This window comes from Ptychodera flava, chromosome 16, assembly GCF_041260155.1.
Source record: "Ptychodera flava strain L36383 chromosome 16, AS_Pfla_20210202, whole genome shotgun sequence".
NCBI lineage: Eukaryota > Metazoa > Hemichordata > Enteropneusta > Ptychoderidae > Ptychodera > Ptychodera flava.
This window is the reverse complement of record NC_091943.1, coordinates 10,197,415-10,218,090: the sequence shown is the minus strand read 5'-3', so window position 1 is coordinate 10,218,090 and position 20,676 is coordinate 10,197,415. Positions and strand designations below refer to the sequence as shown.

Here is a 20,676-nt window from a genome sequence, read left to right as displayed (position 1 = left end):
TTCGATGCATGCAGTAAACGACTGCTTGCTTTTTTATGAAAAAGTGTCAGTAAATACAAAAGTAGTTTCGAGGCCGTTCCCACGGCTGTTTACGATCGATACTCGCAGACCACTGCAAGGCCGTGGGTTTGTTTTCGTTCTTGTATGACACTGAAGAGTTTGTTTAATATGTCCATGCACACGCCTGCCTGGCTGGATGGACGCTAGTATTCGGGCATAATCCCGTTGCGAGTTGCGAAAATTTGGCAAATAATTTTAAAATCTACTTCCTCTCCACTTTGCTCGTACTGAAAATTCTGGCATCCTTCGAAGGAAGTTCGTTATTCAAGTAAACTGAGGAAGGTCTGAGATTGAGCAGGACACTGCACAGACGACACTAAAGTGGTGGAAGGTAACGTGTATCGTGCACTTACCAAGCCAGTAGTAGCAGTGACAAAATAAAACAGCGCACCATCAGAAATTGTAAAGAGTAGTCCATTACACTCTATGTGACCATCATGCATACTTCACAACAAAATTAATTTGCAGGCCAGGTGAAGTTTGGACTCTGGCATTCTCGATTCCCGAGGAATTCTAAGGCTGACGTGGGGTTTCGGAAGTAACAACCAACGCGCATGCTGAACAGGAAGTCGCAGTACGCCCTCACGCGTCTCTCTGGACATTGTAAACAGTGAGAGTTGCACATAGGGGCTAGGGCCTAGTAGGGGGTTGATAAATATCTCTCAAGAGGGATAGCAATATTTTGCCGACATTGTGCTTTCGGAGCAAGCAGAGTATGCGCACCTTTCCCCAGAACTCTGTACTTTCTTTACCTGTCCATGATCTTAAAATGGTCGATCATAGTGAAGTGACTTCTTCCAAGTGTACTGTAGAGAAGTGCAGTGTTGTACATGTAACTATGCCAACATAATATACACGTAGTACCGATCTACACTAATCGTTTGACTGCTCTGCGAACCCGCGCGCCGGAAAACAGCAACTAAATTTAAACACTCACATATGGCGCTGTATCCGAGTGCAATGAATTTGGTGTTCGATCCTCAGGCTCATTAGGCCTATGCCTATTCTGTAAGAAGTTTACTCAACTTTTGAAAAATAGAAAGTCTGTATATTAGGCTACATCAATAATGAAATATAGGGCCTAAGCTTATGAGTACAAATCAGATCGTATTTAGGCCTACATGTACTTTCATCAGTTTTGCTTTTCGCACTTACAATTTTCAGGTTATGTTATTATATCTACATTAGTTTGGTCGTCTATAATATGGTTTACTGAAACTATGCTTATGTGACTACGCCATAGAAGGCGTCGGGGAAATTTTGATAGTTCTGCCCATTGATGGAGACCCAATACTAGTATAAACAGGGTTGATTTGATCAGACATCGTAAGTGTTATCAAATCCTGACATACCGACTTGATTTTTACTTTGATTGTCTCTAATCACACCCAGGTAATCTGTAGCCGCTGCCTTCAACGAAGAAGTCACGAGCTTTGCCTAAGCTTATAAATGATGGATTTGGGTGTTTTTTCCAAAAATAAAAATATGTCACGTAATCAGCGTCTAAAGTCCATCGGTAGCAGAACCATCTGTAAATCCTTCTCTTCCAGTGTGAATGAGTTTGTCGTCTTCTGAACTCTGCTTCGACCAACTCGTCTTAATGAACAAAGTATGTACGATTTAACTTAGGCCGGAGGTTACCGCACAAAAGGGTTTGTTGTGAGCGATTTTCATGTACGGCCGAACTGCTTTGATCAGCAGAAAAGAGACCATATGGTCTCTATTCAAACGCTAAAACGCTTCTAAATCATTCTTAACACGAAGGGGAACAGAAAATAAGGCAATTTGCTGTGCTGTACACAATTTTATCTAACATCCTGTAAGAATTTGGAGTTCTTCACTGATTTGCGTTGTCCTAATATCAACGATCATCGCCATCATCACTTTTTTACCAGGAAAAAACCCATTAACCACGGTTTCCAACATATGACGTTCCGAAATTATTTAACATCGACGACAAGCACTGAGCAAACGCGCTGAAAGCAAGCAGGTGTCACGCAGTCCACGGTTTGAATGAATAATGACGTCAAGCTGTTCCCCACTTTTCATAAATGATGATGTATTGAATTTATTTTGACAGCATACGGTACCTATACCCATATACTGCGTTCTCTGCAACTTAAATATGCCACAAGGTCTTGCTAAACTGTTTATTTTGTAAATAATACATAAAGCTGTACATATCATTCATTTTTATTTATTTTTGTTTGTCACAAAAGCCACATCAGTGAGACAACAAACGAAGTCTTTGCAGTACATTTCCAGTTCAACTAGCTCTAATAGCTAACGTTTCTGCACAGGCGAACTAGGAGTGAATTGTCTAAAAATATGATATTATTTTCGTAATTATTAAGAAGTACTCGAAAAAAAACCTGTACGTGTTTGTAATGTGTGTGACGAGAGTGTCCAATATACTGGAGGTATGTATAAAAAGGATAGCACTTCTAGTATTTTGGACGCCCGGCGTATTTCACACATAACTCATACACGTACTGTGATTTTATAGTGTGCAGCTACGAAGAAAGGAGGCTTGACTCCGGATAAAACACTAATTCGACATTAGTGATATCAATATTTTACAATTATGATTTAGAATGTTTAACAATGACGGAAATAATATCATATTTTTAGACTAATAACTCCCAGTTCGCCTGTGGTTTCTAGGGTGTGCAGACGTCGAATGTCCTCCTCAGAGCAGCGAAGGAATCAAAATTAGGAATGTCAACTGCAGCTGAAGGTATGAAATTCTGTCTATTCGCCGATTCAAAGATGAAGCATACAGAAATCTAAAAAAGAATCGCGTTGTCACTCTGGTAGTTACGTTGCAAGGCGTTTATTTCACTTCATTCTAGAACTTCTTCCGGTTTCTTTTTGTTATTTTTTTTCATCATGGTACAAGTCCAATGCACAATCCACTAGGAATCCCAAATTTTGTAATATATTGTATGCCTCACCAAACCAGTACTCCTTACATGTAAAAGGGTACCCAAAAAAGTTAACACCCCCTGTAATGATTTGGCGTTGCAGAATCAAGTGTGATTCTTCAATTGTGGTGCAAGCAAATATTTCGTTAGGGAGTCTTCAGTAATTACAGAGGGGAGGGTCTGGGGAAATGTGGGGAGAAGGTTACATTTTAGAATGTTTTGTAGCCTTGGTCATTGTCAGATATGACTAATTAGGGAGCTTTCAGTAATTACAGGGGGTGGGCCGGGGCAATTGGGGAAGGGTCACTTTTTAGAAAACAGTTCAAGGGGGGTCACTTTTTATAAACCTATCTTGGGGGGTCACTATTGACAGAAGCAGATTTTATGGCCAAAACTTTTATTGTCCATGTGATATTTATTTTCCTGAATAGGAAATCACCGACAAAATACGTACACATTATAGACCGCCATGCATAGTAAATTGACATTTCAGTGAAATTCCAAAATCAAATTTCTTGCACAATCGTGGACTTGTAACCGTTCTAGTCTAATCAAGGACAATAATCTTAATTATCAAGCATACATAAATGCACAGATTTGTCTATTTTTGTACTGAAAAAAATTATTCATAGTTTCATCATAGACCCCAATGCATAGTGAATCGACATTTCAGTGAAATTCCAAAATCAAAATTCTTACACTACCATTGACTTGTAACCACTCTAGTCTAATCAAGAACAATGATCTTAATAATCAAGCATACATAAATGCACAGATTTATCTAATTTTGTATTGGAAAAAACTATTCACAATTACATCATAGACACCATGGATAGTGAACCAACTTTGTAGATGAGATTCAGAAATCAATTTCTTGTACACAAATGTTCATTTTACTTCCCTATTCAAGCAAAGTATATTTAAATACATTATCAAACATATATAAAATACAGATGTAGCATGTTTTGTGGGGGTAAATTGTCAATAATTTGCCTGATAGACTCCATGTATTATGATTTGATATTTTTGGATGAAGCACTAAATCAGCCACATCTTGCCTTCTTATAATTGCACAAAATACGGTGACCCTCCCTCAAATGTATGAAATACCATATCTCTTCAAAAATTCTTGCGTGATAAATTGCGACTGTCCCTCCAAAAACACCAGCCCTCCCCTCTGTAATTTGTCCCTAACATAAAAATTGAACCAATTGTTATGTAAATTAGCTGATACTGTTTTAGTTATTCCTGGGGAGAATACCGCATTGTTTGGGGGGGGGGAGGGTCAAGTTTTAGAATGTCAGACAAGGGGGAGGGTCACATTTTAGATAGGAGGACGGGGAGGGTCACATTTTACGGTACAGGTGTGCGCGAAATTCCCCCCCCCCTGTAATTACAACACAGTGTATTTTACAAGTTTACTTTGTTTACTTATTGTAAAAGCCCTCTGTATTTTACGTTTGGTTACTTTCTGTACAGTTAAATGGGAAACAGATGATGCAAGCTTCACTTAAGGTTTTCCTGTTTTCCAGCCATAGATCACATTCCAATGATTATATAGCATTACCTTTTCTGCATAAATGTCACTATTACATTTTTTTTGTATATATTTTTTAAATATTACACCACTCTTGACATTCTGTACATAGTACGTCGTATTTCTATGGCAAATAAACATACAGTGTTCATAGTAAACATACAGTGTTCATTACTGAAAGCTCCCTTAGGTACCCTTTGAACATATGGAGACAGCAAAAGCCCCGGATGACTGCATGGGCTTCTTTTGCAAGAAGGCAACGCAAAACACCCTTCAATTGACCTTTGGCCGTATCTTTGCTCCGCCACTTCCACTGTGCTGGGCCATTTGGTCGGGAAGGCCGATCCGATGCAGGGATTGGCCCCGTTCTTTAGCATGTACATCGAATGGAAGCCAATAAACTAACGTGAAATCCATGCAATGTGAAGACCGTTCACATGTCTACATTTGCCAGGTGCCGCCAACGAAGCTGTTCGTGCGAAGTTTTTCAGCGGGCGGACAAATTTCAAAACTAACCAACGGGCGGGGAGAAAATATCGATATTTACTGTGGGCGGGGAAGAAATTTTATTACTTTCAGCGGGCGGGGAGAAAATTTTTGACAGTGGGCGCCGGAAAATAGGTAGAGGGAGGGCGGCGTGCTTAATAGAACTTGAGGAGAAATTAAGCGCCTAACTTAGAGGGGAGCAATGTTCCAAGGTATACTGCTAACTGCTCGCATGGTTTTGTGTTGATCTGGGTTGCCTAATGGGCATCTAGTTGGCAATGGAGAATTTCAGTAGTGGGGAGAGGGCAGCGGGGAGCTTGAATTGTTGTGGGGAGTGGGGAGCGGGCAGACTGTAGATACCGCAGGGCAGTGATCATCAATATTCAGTGGGAGGGCACATTTTCAGTGTATACCAGTGGGAGGGCAGTTACGAACAGCTCTCAATTTCCCTTCCAAATTTTAGGTCAGGATAAAAAATAAGAAAATCGGTATATCAGCCTTAAAAACATGTTATGTGATGATTTTGAAAAATTCATGAAATTTACCAGTTGGCGGCACCTGATTTGCGGAAAGACCGACTCCTGTCACAGTTGTTCATCTGTGGGGGCGCTTTATAACATGATAGACTCGACTGTTCAATAAACCAACAGAAACCCGAAGCTATGAAAACTCACAGCGTTACATTCAATGTAAGTCCTGTCCTTATGGCCATCGAATAAATTATTTTGATCTGTACCTACCAATACATTATGATTGCCGAAATCTGGCAACTTGTAATAATCTTGATAACGATATTCAGTCGTCTACTAGCACCACAGATTCAAAACAACTTTCTCATGTTGTCTTGGTCTTGTAACAGTAATGAAACAGTAAATTTCTCGATCAGATCGACTGAAAGACATTCAACACCTTGAGTATGCGTCATAGCAACGACACATGCACTCTCCCTATTGTTTTTAACTTTTTTTTCACTTTGTAGTGAAACAACCACATTACTGACCTATAGACAGAAAGCAAATTATAATTTCGGAAGATTAACGCAGTAGAGGTTGCGGTGATGCCGAAGAAATTCAAAGTTGGTTGGTAGTAAAAATGAATATTCTTGGTGCAATGCACAATACACCTGCACAGCATGAACAATTCCGGGACTTTCAAATTATTCTTGTCCAGCTTGATACAATCCTTGAAATGTTTCAGAATTTGATTGTCAAATCGCGAAATATAGAACAACGTGAGGAATTTTTTCATTAGTTTTGAGTCTGCCACGTACTGTAAAAAGTCATTGATTTTTTCAAACTCTCCATACGCTGAGTTCCATGGCTTCACTGACAGCCAAGCTTTGGAGATGTCTTTCCCGGAGAAAAGGATGCTGAACTGAGAAAAGATACATTATAAAGTGTTGACTTGTTGTGAGAAGATTGCTAAGTACTGACAAGTAACGAAGATTTGGTAGAGAGTGCACCAAGAAGGCAATGCAATACATGGACAGTAACCTACAGATCATTAGTCAATTATCAATGCACTAATCTTCTATTGTTGCCGATGCTCTGTCCATGTCGCGTTTCCAATGGCAACAACAAACTACTCTTTGACAAAAATCGACCAATTTTATTGATCTTTAGCGGGAAACAATTAGAGAACAAACTACGATTTGCTGAAAGGATCTCACAGCACCATGTTATGTCCTTGTCATTTGATGTCAGTCCCATGATATTTCGTAAAAACTTTTCCAACAACCGAAAAATCACTTTCTGGACTTTTTTAATGTTTCTTTTTCTTAATAAATGCTCTATTGTCGATATTTTAGGACATTTCAACTAACCACCTTAGCACAATTTTTTTATACTTTGAAACCTACCCTATTAAAATGGAATGATCCACCAGTGGTAGTGTCATAGAAATCGACAACACAGACAGTGGCAAAATGGTCGTACGGTAATGCGGTGCGGAGAGAAGGTGTGAACAGCCATAAAACGTAAGTACGTATAACATTTACAGTTTAGAGATAGCCACATTGTGCATCAGCAAACACGTCTTGTGAGTGAAGGAGCCATAGTATATAACATTACTTGAGGTCTTATTGATGTCGTGTTGATAGTCTTCCAGTCATCATTTGTGGTATCAATTCCTTTGCTTACAGGAACACAATCACTATGGTGCAGATACTGCCTTGGAGAAAGCCAGTCTTTTGAAGAGCACCGCATACATCTTCAGGATTCTTTCTAGAAAACTTCTGGCGTGCATTTTTTATGAAAATACCAGAGGGTATGACGTCATCACTCAAGCCGTGAAATTCGATGTCATCGTATTTAAGTAGAGAGGAAATACATATGTGTGTGTACACCAAAATTAAAAGATAAAGCGTACCCAGTCCGATTTCAGCAAGGATTGAAGTAGGAATGGCGCCCACACAAAATGCATTGAAACCAATTTGGACCGGAGATACTCCGCCGGCAAGCATACAAGAAGTGTGGGATTATATCGATTTCCAGTTACGAATGCTTAAAAACAAATTGATGACGAAGATTGAAAAAGTGTTCTACGGCAGTATTGATCCCATACAGTATCTGATCCATGTTGAAGAAGTGTTCAAACATAAACATCGGACCAAACGCGTGAAACAAGAAATTCCAAAACTTGCTTCACTCAGCGATGTCGAACAGCTGTGTCGAGTCACGGTTGCTGACGGTAAACGACCAGGACTTGGAGTCAGGGATGCTGGCTTCAGCAAGGATCTACGTGCGTACGCTGATAGTTTTAAGAAAACATTGAAGCAAGTAGATGAACTGTATGACGAAGTCCATGATTTATTTACGTTGCTTCACACATACTGCCGAAATTACCAATCCTTGGAAGGAGAATTTGATCTAAAGTGGGCAAGAGAAACCAATATTGAACTGAAAAATAACCTGAAGGGTATTTCTGAACTGCTAAGTAGTGCTAAGAATGGAATCAACACAAGACTCTACAGTTCCGAGAAGTTTTCACTTGAAGTCGCTGAAACGTGCGACTGTCGACGGTATCCAATCCTTCGACTGTTCCCCGATATTTTTCAGAAATTCCATATATGTTTGCAAATGATAGGAAAATGGAGAGCATACGATCAGATTTACTTAGAAGACGTCCAGTTCAAGTTAATACGAATAAAGCGCCTCCTTCGTCTTAAACAAGAAGAATACACTAACTTAGAACTTGAGCATGGCAATATTTTGGGTAATATTGTCGAGAAACGAGTTCGCGTCAAGTTAAAAGAAGTAAATGAACGTATCAAATTAATAGATAACGAAATCTCGCGACTTCACGCCAGAAGAAAGTCAATGCTAGGCGAGAAGGGGGAGACAGAACAAACGATACTGGATAAAAAGAGACTTGTGTACTTCGATCGTGAAACCAGGGACAACAAACGAGACGTGGAGGTACTATCGAAAAAAATGAAATCGCTGGCGAAAGGGGTCAAGTTGAATGAGAAAGAGGTGGGCGTCAAAGAGGAAGAAAGACGAGAATTTGAATCCGAACTTGACCGACTTCGTCGCATGGTGTCTAGATCTAATCAACTGGCCTTTGAAAGAACGGAACTAGTTAAAGAAATGGACATACTGACAGAGAAAGTTCAGGAATTGGAAAGTATACTGCTGAGAAAAACAGACAGAAACAAACTTTCTGATGCCTATGACAAAGCTCATGATAAAATTTAGCGTCTAATAGTTACACGCAAAGAGTCTATGCAAGATTGGCCTAGAGCACATTGTCGAACTACAGTCACTGTGAAAACATAATTTAGATGAAACAATTCTTAGTAGAATATTTATAATGTAGTAACCATGAAAGTTACTTTTCTTAGATTGGTGAGATATATTCCTGTATTATTTTACCTTGCCGTATAGTACAAGGACATGTATGGTACCGTAGAAGTCATGAATTTATCATTAATCGTTTATGTAAAGTAAGTGAAATTTTTACTTTTCATTTTAAAATACAGATTTCAAACTTCGATCAGATTGATATTGTAATTGTAGCTTAAATATGCCGTATATCTATAATTTTTTCTCAAAAATGATATCGCATTGTATGAAAAGAAATGAGATATCCATAAAACTTGAGAATTATTGAAATCTTGTCATTAATCAGAAGTATCGTTTTCTTAATGCTATAAAGATCTACCCATACTTTACAAGATCTGCCCATATTTTAGAATGTCTGCCCATGCTTAAGATGATCTACCAATATGTTAGCACCTAAAAGATGACAGAATAGCTTATATTTCATTGATCACGACTTCCATTCAAAGTAAGAAATGATTCGTGTGATTTCCTAAACTTGCGAAAATAATTGCGGTTAAAAATCACTGTAATCGGACATTAGAGGTCAATAACCTGAAAACGCGATTTCCAGGGGTTACTTGTCTCCCCTATCGAGCTGTATCGGTCACAGAAATCATGAACATGTCACTCGTTTGCTGTTTTCTAATGATAATGACGTCATGATAAAACACGACACTATCTAATGCATTGCGTATTGCGTATTCATTTCAGGTAATGAATGCTTTCATGTCACATGATTTGTTCCTACATTCTAATCATAGATATTAAGTAAATCTACCAAGTGATCTTTTTCCTTTGTATGTAGTGACTTATCTACACGCTGCTAGCAATATAACCAGTCTGATTCTAATCAGATAGCGTGTCTGCTTATTTTTGTCTACTTTCATGTAACTGTGTTTGCTTCCTTTCGAGGACCATCCGACGAAAAAACAAATAACGAAACAACGGGTTAGCTGACAAACCAATCCCTACATTTGATTAGTGACATTACTGTAGCAACAGTGTGCATCGGGTTAATAATCTGTGTCTGTTTTCATAGTCTGTTTCACTTCTGTGCCGCACAACTTGGTTTTCTTTTGTACAAAAACCATGAACTGTAATTGTGGTATCCATCTCAACTAACGATATTCAGCACAAATGTGTGAAGAACGAAACTTGCATAGAGAGATATTGAAACAGCTGTCAGTTGTAGAACACAAATTATGTTTCATGAATACTTATTCTTGTAAAGCGTTATCCTGATAGTGACAGTAGTAAAATGTTAGAAATGCTACCACTGGTATTAGCATTGTTCTCCGCGACATTTCTGATCATGGCAGTGCTGTGCTTACGAAAACTGCGCAGCCAGTGGCAAAAATGTGAAAAGGAAGAAAACTAGAGATCTGAAGTATACTTGTAGAAAGTGAAGTGAAGTGAAAAATGTCAATATCCGATTACTGGCTGCCATCTTGAAAATCTCATAGAAATATTGAAACTTTCATGCGAAGATTTCTGCAAATTAGATTTTGATATTTGAGCTTTCTGGATTAATTCTACTGCAATTGAAATTTTTTGTTTAATTTGAATGCTTTTCATAACGAGGTCATGCAATGTCAATAAAGTGAGAGGCGTGCCTCTATTCATTACCACATGTGTACAAGGAATATATTAAGTTGGGTCGCTGAATAAGTTCTTCGTTCCAACTTAAATTGGACCACCTACGTACAGTTTTAAAGAAAATATGAGACATCCTGTGCATCGTTGGTGAAAATTTCAAAAAGTATGATAAACTTCTCCTCTGCATTTATCAAGACTTCGTAATAGAAGAGCATCTGCCATGGGGCTTCAGTGCTACATTCATACCCTGTCCAAGTCTTATACACTAGTGCAATATACTGTTGTCTTGCTCAAACACTGTTCCCCTCCCATATACTAATGCAGGATACTATTAAGGAATTGAAGCTATAAATTGGATAATGTTCTTTGTAATACAAACATACAATACTGTACAGGTTATCCACATAGAATTAAAATAGACTAGTTATAATTCTTGTTGAAGTGATCGTTGTTCGATCGTACATGCACACGCGACAAGATTAAAGTTGTCTCTGCTATGAAATTCATTGGGGTTCTTGAGACAAACGAATTGCCTTCAAATTCAAAAACGACCATGCACCTTATAAACTCCAGCCTGTAACTGTTCCTTTTTAAACACTGATTGACACTAAAATTGACCTTGTTTTATAGAAAGTACTGTCAGTGTGAACAGAGCTTGATCGGTCATGTTCCACAAACTAGACAAAGTACAGCATGTACAGTTAGTGAGCTCAAGGTAGACTTGCTCCAAGTCTGCGGGCATATACACTAGTACAGAAATTTGCGAGAAATGGACACTTTCTCGGTGTATTGCGAGAAGTAAGCGAGAATACATACTTTCTCGCGATCAAGCTGCGAGAACTGTGCTTTCTCGCATACATCTGCGAGAAATTGAATTCTCGCAATCAATCAGCGAGAACTATGTTTTCTCGCTCTGCATCTGCGAGAAATTGTGAAATTTTTGTGAAATGCTTACACAGCTGAATACAATTTCTCGCAGACGCAGAGTGAGAAAACAAATTTCTCGCTGATTGATTGCGAGAATTCAGTTTCTCGCAGATGCTGAGCGAGAAAACACAGTTCTCGCCAGCTGATTGCGAGTAAATTAAATTCTCGCTAAGTTATTGCGAGAAAGTATGTATTCTCGCTTACTTCTCGCAAAAAGCGAGAAAGTGTCCATTTCTCGCAAATTTCTCGCAAATTTCTGTACTAGTGAGAAGTATCAAAAGATATACTGAACTGAAGGCAGATTGTCTAAGTGGTAGGTTGTTGCATGGATCGTGGGGTGAATGCCTTGGCTTGGCCAGCCAGTAATGCAGCTGCCGAGAAAAGCCAGGCTACTGGGGGACAGTCTAGCCCAAGGTATTGTCGAACCGTAATTTAGCGGACTCTAAAGTTCAAGAGTAAATACAGCATAACAGACAGAGTACATTACAGAGACAATGGCAGCAATGACCTTTATAAAATTTTGTTATTTTGACACAAGAGGGCAATTGCAATGCATTTACCCCTTTTCTTTCTTAGGTTTGTTCAGGTGCCACAGTGGTTTTGAGGGACTGTGCACACAACCATAGACCCCAGAGAATTTCTCCAAGGTCTATGACACAACTCACGGTGTACAAGGAGCGATGTTATCGTGACAAAGAAATGTAGTCTGACTAAATTCACATGTCAACAACAACATCGAATATTACACTCACACATAGACTGTGTCGATAAGTTGAACCCGTCCCTTTGACATCATCAAAGAAGCAGACAGGAAGCCGTGTTTTACAGATAATGATAATAAGATGAAAAGCATCAGAAGTTTGAGCTAATGGAGCTTTAATCAGCAAAGTCACGTGACTATTTAATTGGTGTTTGCAAATAGATTACAGCATCGTTGGCGAACTATTGTACTCAATTGAAAACAATTAGTCTCAATGATTTGGCACGATTCATACAATAAATCGTAAAGAACCGTCGATAATGTTTATTCGCCGCTGAAACTGATTCAAACAGTGTTTCAAATCAAAACTTGTTTCTGTTGAAATTGTGTACCTTGACCTCTGTGAAATATTTGAAACATACAACAATTTGAGGCGTGAAGAAATTGAACAGATAGTATCTGACGAGGAAATTTTACATGTCTAGGGATCTTAAGTCACAGAAAAGTACTCAAACAGTCCCTAACTCATTTGGTTGATTGCAGTGAAATTTACACATTAAAGGAATCTATTTGATGATGCAAATCTATAACACTCTATAATATGTTTAATTTTCAGCTGAATTTATTTTGATATATCTTGAATCTGAAGTAGTTGTGAAATAAAAGGCTGAAAGATATCATACGCGTAACTCAAATTTAACCAAGATAATTAATAGGGTATGTTTCCGTCTGCATGTAGTCAGTACATGTAATTTATTAAAACAAGAACTTTAAGAAAGAGAACTTTGAGAACATTTCGATTCCAGACAGACTTTCATCATTACAAAAGTAACATAGAACAAAATGAGAAAAAGCCATGAAATTATGCAGATATACGAAGAGACTTCTACAACAAAAACATCATTAACAAAGAAATCTACTTGACACAATCAATGTGCCATTTTTACCAAACTTTGGAAATGCAAATTTCCGGATGTGTTCTCAGTTCTGCATTTTCACTCTCAGACATTCTCCAAAGTTGAAGATACCTTTCAAGAATCATCATATCACGTTTAAATGTGTACAAGCTAGTGTGTTGATGTCACATGTTTCTTCAGTGCAGTTTTACAAAATAGGTTTTTTTAGTTTTGTGTAAATATTAGTTTGCATGTAATTGGCAGGACAGGCACTGATATATTGCGTAAGTCTATGGGATAATGTGTTGTCACATAGCAGTAATAATTGATACGTAAGCCTGTTGGATAATACGTTTTCACAAAGCGGCAATAACTGTTACGTAAGCCTATTGGATAATGTGTTGTCACATAGCAGCAATAACTGTTACGTAAGCCTATAGGATAATGTGTTGTCACATAGCAGAAATAACTGTTACGTAAGCCTAGCAGCAATAATTAATACGTAAGCCTATAGGACAATGTGTTGTTACATAGCAGAAATAATTAATACGTAAGCGTATTGGATAATCTGTTGTTACAGCAGAAATAACTGTTACGTAAGCATATCGGATAATGTGTTGTCACATAGTAGAAATAACTGTTACGTTTATGATAATAGCGTTTTCATGTAGCGTGTGGGATTTTCAGCTGAACAGAGGTCAATTGGATCTTCAGATGACGTCACCGAGACTTCTACATGGATCTCGGGTTAACAATGGTTGAGTAATTCTTGGTTGGCGCAGTTCATTCCATTTGCCCTTCAGAAATAAGAGAAATGAATGCCTAAGTTTTAACATGGTTAAAGCAAAAATCACAACATAAATCTAAAAGTTGAAAATAGAGAGAGACACAAATTATCGAACTCTGCACGTTAATGAGAAGTCAAGAAGCAGAGATTACCGTTAAAGTTTCTACATTGGAATACTATGGGAAAATAGATCTTCACGAACACGTCCATCAGGCACAAATTCCTAATGATGAAGACTGTCTTAGTTTATAAATGTTCTCTCACCTGCAATGGAGATCCCGAGTGATCTAAACACATCATCTCAATGGAACCTGTCCTGAAAACTCTCTGCAAAATAAATGAGATCGTTCGGGACCATGTGATGAGTTTATAGTTCAAGGCTACTCCTCCGCCAGGAACCAATGGCATACCAGCATTTCTGACAAGATAAAGATATTCATTACATAAACACGTTAGCATTTATTGCTATTTTTATTTTTAGCTCTTCAGTGACAATGTAACCTTTTATCAAGATATACTCTGGAAACGATTTCAATAAAATATTATCATAATCATTAAAATAATGATCACTCTAAGCCGTTTACCCGGATTTGATCAATTTTAAAAATCAGCACATATTTGCAGGATATCTTGGTTTTCACGAAATCTGTGTTTGACATTCTCTTGCCTTGGATTAAAGTGTTCACACACAATTAAATTCACGAATACATTTTATACACATGAATCAAACATTAACGCTTTATTATAATCGCTTGTGGTTGAGTCTACGGCGGACAGCCCCTGTGAACAAAAATATTATTTTATCATGTATCATTAGGGCTGCCCGCCGTACACCAAACAAAATGCGAACTGTGCGCACGCGCTGTGTCGTCTGCAACTTGAAAAACTACAGAGACGCGAGACAAGTCGTTGCTAGGTAACTGACCACACACTGTTCAAGACGTACGTACCTGTACATGTATGTGAAGAATCTATTCACGGCCCGTTTAGAAAGCGAACTTTTACACACTTCAAGCTCCGTGCGTGGATAATAATGGATATAATTGAGACACATTTCATCCTTTATTCCAAAACCACCCTTTAAATACAAAAACAATTCATAGATCTTTCAGGGCGTTTATTCAGTAACTTTCGATGAACAAGAATTCTCTTTGTCTGGAACCTCTACATACGGTATAGCACCAAAACTTATATGTTTTGATACCACACCATAACTTCGGCTAGGTTCCAGGCAAGAAGTCTATGGAATTTACCGAAATAGAAATAAAACAAAGAAAAAGTTTTCCTGGGATGAATGAGAGATGGTACTAATTCTACGTTCTTGAAATAATTCTACAGTAATAACTTTGCAGTCAGGTATGGTTGTTTCGGGATTACGTAGTAAAAGCGATGTCAAATTTTGGGAAGAAAAGAGCTGCAATAGGAAACTGCGCTTTGAAAATTAGAAATATCCGAAAAATTCTCCATGGCAATCAACAAATTGACTTACCAATGTCACGTTGCTTCTATCCATAGTATTGTAACGACATCCTGTAATCAAAAGGTCTCCCTGTAAGAAGTTGAAAATTTTGAGTTAATTAACTTTTCGTCACAACATAATCTCTGTAAATTTTAGTCTAGATCTCATTGAAAATCGTTGCCTGTTGACCCGTCGGCTAGTTGCTCTCTTAACAACCTACCTTACCGGGGCTGAAGTTTTCAAGTTATGACGGCTAAATTTCTAGACCTCGGAATACTTCACGCTACATGAAATGAGTTACGGGTATGTTCTACTATCTGTTCATCTGGGGTTTTTTTTGTTGAATGAATTTAACGAAAACTGTGGTAAGTAATTTTTTTGCTTAAATTTGAAAAAATTGAACTTACCGGTAGTACTGTTACTTGTTCTTTCAACAGCCTTATTTCCTACCAAATAAATAAAGTACACATGCAATACGAACCGCATTATCTTCTCGTTTTATGTGATACAGACAGTACAACTGGAATGGGGACGCAGTATTTTAACACTTTCAAGATGGTGAACATATATCACGTTTTGAATGGTATAAAATTGAAAAAAAAATGAAGTAATTAAGTTCACAGACGTCGACTTTGTCAGTTGAATTGAATGGAATGAGAAGATGCTAAGACATGCGATTAATTCTAAATAAGATATTGTTAGTTTTCTTGATTTGGTTTTAAAAACAGTGACACTTTGTCAAGACTGAAATCGAGGTTATTTTACCACTTTGCAATACAAAATGATATTTCTGATCATGTGATTGCTTGAAGCTTACCTGGAAATGTGAGCTGTAATGGAAGTCTTGGTTTAATGTAGGTAACTCGATCCCGTCTCTGACATGTTTAGTGAACACTCCGACTCCAGTGAGATGAGTGTGAAGTTGTGAAGCAAACACCTTGATACCATCTTCAGGTAAACCCTAGGCATCAGAGATCAAATGACGTCACATTAATGGGCATTGGAATACATACATACATACATACATACATACATACATACATACATACATACATACATACATACATACATACATACATACATACATACATACATACACAGACAGTCATTATTAATGACACTGTTCCTACCTCGTTAGTGCACTCAGGAGTACAGAAACCATTCAACAAAAACCCGGCGTTCTGAGGCGGTATAGCCATCTTTGGTGTGTAAATCAGCCCCAGTTCCATTATACCAGCATCCTGAGGGCGCAGTGTTGGCGTGTAGTAGAAACGAATTCCAGAATGATCGATGATGCCTGAGAAGAATCGACGTCACAAATTTGTTGATCAATTCACCTTGTTAATGATTAAACTGAAGAGATAAACGCTACATGGAAGTAAATTCTGAGTTGACATACCTGCTTTTTGTTCAAGATTGTTATAATGAACTTCGAGGACGACAAATTTTGGGAAATTGTCACCTCCGAGAGGAACACCGGCTTCCTTTGGATATGAGAAAGGCTGTAGAGACGAAAAGAATATTAATCGAGAATTAATCACAGGTGTTGCCTGGTAACGTTTTACTCAAAACTGCAGATAATGAACATTGTGATGAATTTTATAGCTGCACATGAGTTGATAGGCAGCTTACAATGACAATCTTTGTACAGTAAAACGGACATAGTCCGTGGGCTAGAGGGGGTCTACGTGCACCCCCCCCCCCACAGGATAACAAACCTGTATTTTTCAGAACCCTTGGGATCCCTAGAATACGAAATGGAATTTTAACAGAAAAATATAGGGACGCAATAGCTGTTATGGTCATGTTTTGAAGGGTACCGCAAAATCACGATTTTCCAAGCCAAATGCATTTTCGTCAAATCTGTCTTCTTGTAAGTCATGTGCTGAGCTCATTTTTAACATAACCTCACTTGTTTGGTATCATTAGAAAGGGAATTTATTCCTCTTTAAGATGACATATTGCACTATGCAATATCTTCTACAGTTGTTGTCAAATATAACCAAAACTTACCCCTTACCCAAATTTAACATTACAAATAACAGAAAATCTCAAATTCTGCCAATTTTTAGCTAGGCATAATAAAAAATGCAATGCTTTGTCTGAAATCTGTTTTATTTGATACATGGACATGTCAGAAATATGAAATAGACTTTTAACAGCAAAAATATTGGGAATCTACAGCTGTAACAGTCATATTTTGAAGGGTACCGCAAAATAATAGTGTAGCAGATTTGCATGCATTTTTGTTAAAACTGTCTTTCTATAAGTTATCTGCTGAGCTTGTTTTTGAATATAACCTGGCTTGTTAGGTACCATTAGAAAGATAATTTACTAGTCTTTAAAATGACATATTGTAACATGCAATATCTTCTATAGTTTTCATGATATATAGCCAAAATTACCCCATACCCCAAAGTTTACATTGAAAATTTCAGTCATAGCGAAAACCAAATTCTACCATTTTTTAGCTTGACACAAAAAATCGGGCCGTTTTTGCTATTAAATCTATTTTATTTGTTACAGGGACATATCAGAAATATGAAATAGACTTTTAACAGCAAAAATATTGGGAATCTACAGCTGTAACAGTCATATTTTGAAGGGTACCGCAAAATCATAGTGTAGCAGATTTGCATGCATTTTTGTTAAAACTGTCTTTCTATAAGTTATCTGCTGAGCTTGTTTTGAATATAACCTGGCTTGTTAGGTATCATTAGAAAGATAATTTACTAATCTTTAGAATGACATATTGTAACATGCAATATCTTCTATAGTTTTCATGATATATAACCAAAACTTACCCCATACCCCAAAGTTTACATTGAAAATTTCAGTCATAGCTAAAACCAAATTCTACCATTTTTTTACCTAGACATATAAAATCTGGCCGTTTTTGCTATTAAATCTATTTTATTTGGTACAGGAACATGTAAGAAATATGAAATAGACTTTAAACAGAAAGAATATTGGGATTCTATGGCTGTAACAGGCATATTCTGTGGAGTACTGCAAAATCACAGCAGTGCAGACTCATATGCATTTGTTAACTTTGTTCCATTGTAGGTCATCTGCTGCGCTTATTTTATCACATAACCATGTTTATTTGGTACCATTGAAAAGCTAATTTACTACGTTTTAAATGACATATTGTTATACGCCATATCTTATATAGTTTTCATGGCATATGACGAATACTTACCCCATACCACAAAGTTTATATCGAAAATTACTTTCGTAGCTATCGTCAAATTCTACCAATTTTCTAGCTAGACATAACAAATAAGGCAATGCTTTATATGAAATCTTTTTATTTGGTATGGGGGAATGTCAGAAATATGAAATAGACTTTTAACAGAAAATATATTGGGACTCTACAACTGTAACAGTCATATTTTGAAGGGTCTCGCAAAATCACAGTATTGCCAACTCGCTTGCTTTTTTGTTAAATCTGTCTTCTTAAAAGTCATCTGCTGAGCTTGATTGTTGACATAACCTGGCTTGTTAGGTATCAATAGAAAGGTAATTTACTAGTGTTTAAAATGACATATTGTAATATGCAATGTCTTGTTTAGGTGTCATGAAATAGGACCAAAGCTTACCCCATACCCCAAGGTTTACACAGCAAATTACTGCAAATCTGAAACTCTACCAATTTTTTACAATTTATTAACTTTATATACCAAAGGCAATGCTTGTATGCAATGTATGAAATATGTGTTTTTTTGTTAATAAAGTATGTTAAAAATATGAAATTAACTTTTAACAGGAACATAATATGATTTTGTAGCCTTTTGGATCATATTTGGAAGGGTACCCAGGTATCAGGGCAAATTTGCCGAAACACATACATTTGCAATATATGGGTTCCCCCTCCAAAAATGATCCAAATGGCTACTAAATTGTATCATCTTTCCGTTAAAAGTTAATTTTATACTTGTGACATACTTTTGTAACAAATAAATCAGATTTTAAACAAGAATTGCCTTTTGTATTATGTGCAGAAAATGGTAGAAGTTAAGATAAGCTGTAATTTGCGATTTGAACTTTTTGGGTATGGGTAAAGTTTGACCATATTCCAGGAAAACTATGAATGACATTGTATATTACAATATGTCATCTTAAAGAAGAATAAATTTCCCTACTAATGATACCTCACAAGCCGGGTTGTGTCACAAAATAAGTTCAGCAGATGACTTACAAGAAGAAGAATTCAACAAAAAAGGTGCCAGTTTGCGGTACTGTGATTTTGCATTGCCCTTCAAATATGGCTGTTACAACTATACAGTCCAAATATTTTTTCTGTTAAAAGTCTATTTCATATTTCTGACATGACCCAGTACCATATACTACAGATTTAATACCGAAACAGAGCCATTTTTTCATGTCTAGCTAAAAATTCACGGAATTTGATCACGTTATCTATGACAATACTTTCAATATAAACCTTGGGGTATGGGGTACGTTTTGGTCATATTCCATGAAAACTATACAAGATATTGCCTGTTACAATATGTCATTGTAAAGATTATTTAATTACCTTTCAATGATACTAAACAAACCAGGTTATAATCAATAACAAGCTCATTAGACGACTTATAAGATGACAGATTTAACAAAAACGCATGCGAATCAGGAATACTGAGATTTTGCTGTACCCTTCAAAATACAGCTGTTACAGCTATAGAATCCCAATATTTTTCTGTTAAAAGTTCATTTCATATTTCTGATATGGCCCAGTACAAATAAAACAGATTTCATACAAAAAATTGCCTAAGTTTTTATGTCTGCATAAAAAATTGCTTGAATTTGACATTAGCTATGACAGTAGTTTTCGATGTAAATTTTGGGGTATGGGGTAAGTTTTGGTCATATTTCATAAAAATCTGTACAAGATATTGCATTTTACAATATGTCTTTTAAAGATTAGTAAATTATCTTACCAATGATACCTAACAAGCCAGGTTATATTCAAAAACAAGCTCAGCAGTTGACTTAAAAGACGATAGATTCAACAAAAATGCACGCAAGTCAGGAATACTGAGATTTTGCGGTACCCTTCAAAATATGACTGTTACAGATGTAGATTCTCAATATTTTTGCTGTTAAAAGTCTATTTCATAATTCTGACATGTCCCTGTAACAAATAAAATAGATTTAATAGCAAAAACGGCCAGATTTTTTGTGTCAAGCTAAAAAATGGTAGAATTTGGTTTTAGCTATGACTGAAATTTTCAATGTAAACTTTGGGGTATGGGGTAAGTTTGGTTATATATCATGAAAACTATAGAAGATATTGCATGTTACAATATCTCATTCTAAAGATTAGTAAATTATCTTTCTAATGATACCTGACAAGCCAGGTTATATTCAAAAACAAGCTCAGCAGATAACTTATAAGAAGACAGTTTTAACAAAAATGCATGCAAATCTGCAACACTATGATTTTGCGGTACCCTTCAAAATATGACTGTTACAGATGT

General features: G+C 36.9%; 2 protein-coding genes across 5 annotated transcripts in view; both read right to left on the bottom strand.

Moving 5' to 3' along the window:
• The window catches only part of LOC139152783 (SUN domain-containing ossification factor-like), a 50,980-nt gene extending 50,349 nt beyond the window's left edge, over positions 1-631 (bottom strand). For 2 of the 4 annotated variants that reach the window (XM_070726116.1, XM_070726118.1), the window contains exon 1: positions 414-631. In XM_070726116.1, the coding sequence (XP_070582217.1) occupies positions 414-478 (65 nt within the window). In that variant the 5' untranslated portion in view covers positions 479-631. The remainder of the gene's footprint in view (positions 1-413) is intronic. The other 2 variants (XM_070726115.1, XM_070726117.1) reach the window with 1 other exon arrangement.
• An 11,579-nt stretch (positions 632-12,210) lies between these two features.
• Positions 12,211-20,676, bottom strand: part of LOC139152782 (dopamine beta-hydroxylase-like) — a 51,985-nt gene continuing 43,519 nt past the window's right edge. The window contains exons 6-13 of the mRNA XM_070726114.1: positions 16,593-16,695; positions 16,324-16,490; positions 16,011-16,154; positions 15,601-15,639; positions 15,224-15,283; positions 14,685-14,812; positions 13,999-14,152; positions 12,211-13,744 (exon numbers count right to left, since the gene is read on the bottom strand). Of these exons, the coding sequence (XP_070582215.1) occupies positions 13,658-13,744; positions 13,999-14,152; positions 14,685-14,812; positions 15,224-15,283; positions 15,601-15,639; positions 16,011-16,154; positions 16,324-16,490; positions 16,593-16,695 (882 nt within the window). The 3' untranslated portion in view covers positions 12,211-13,657. The remainder of the gene's footprint in view (positions 13,745-13,998; positions 14,153-14,684; positions 14,813-15,223; positions 15,284-15,600; positions 15,640-16,010; positions 16,155-16,323; positions 16,491-16,592; positions 16,696-20,676) is intronic.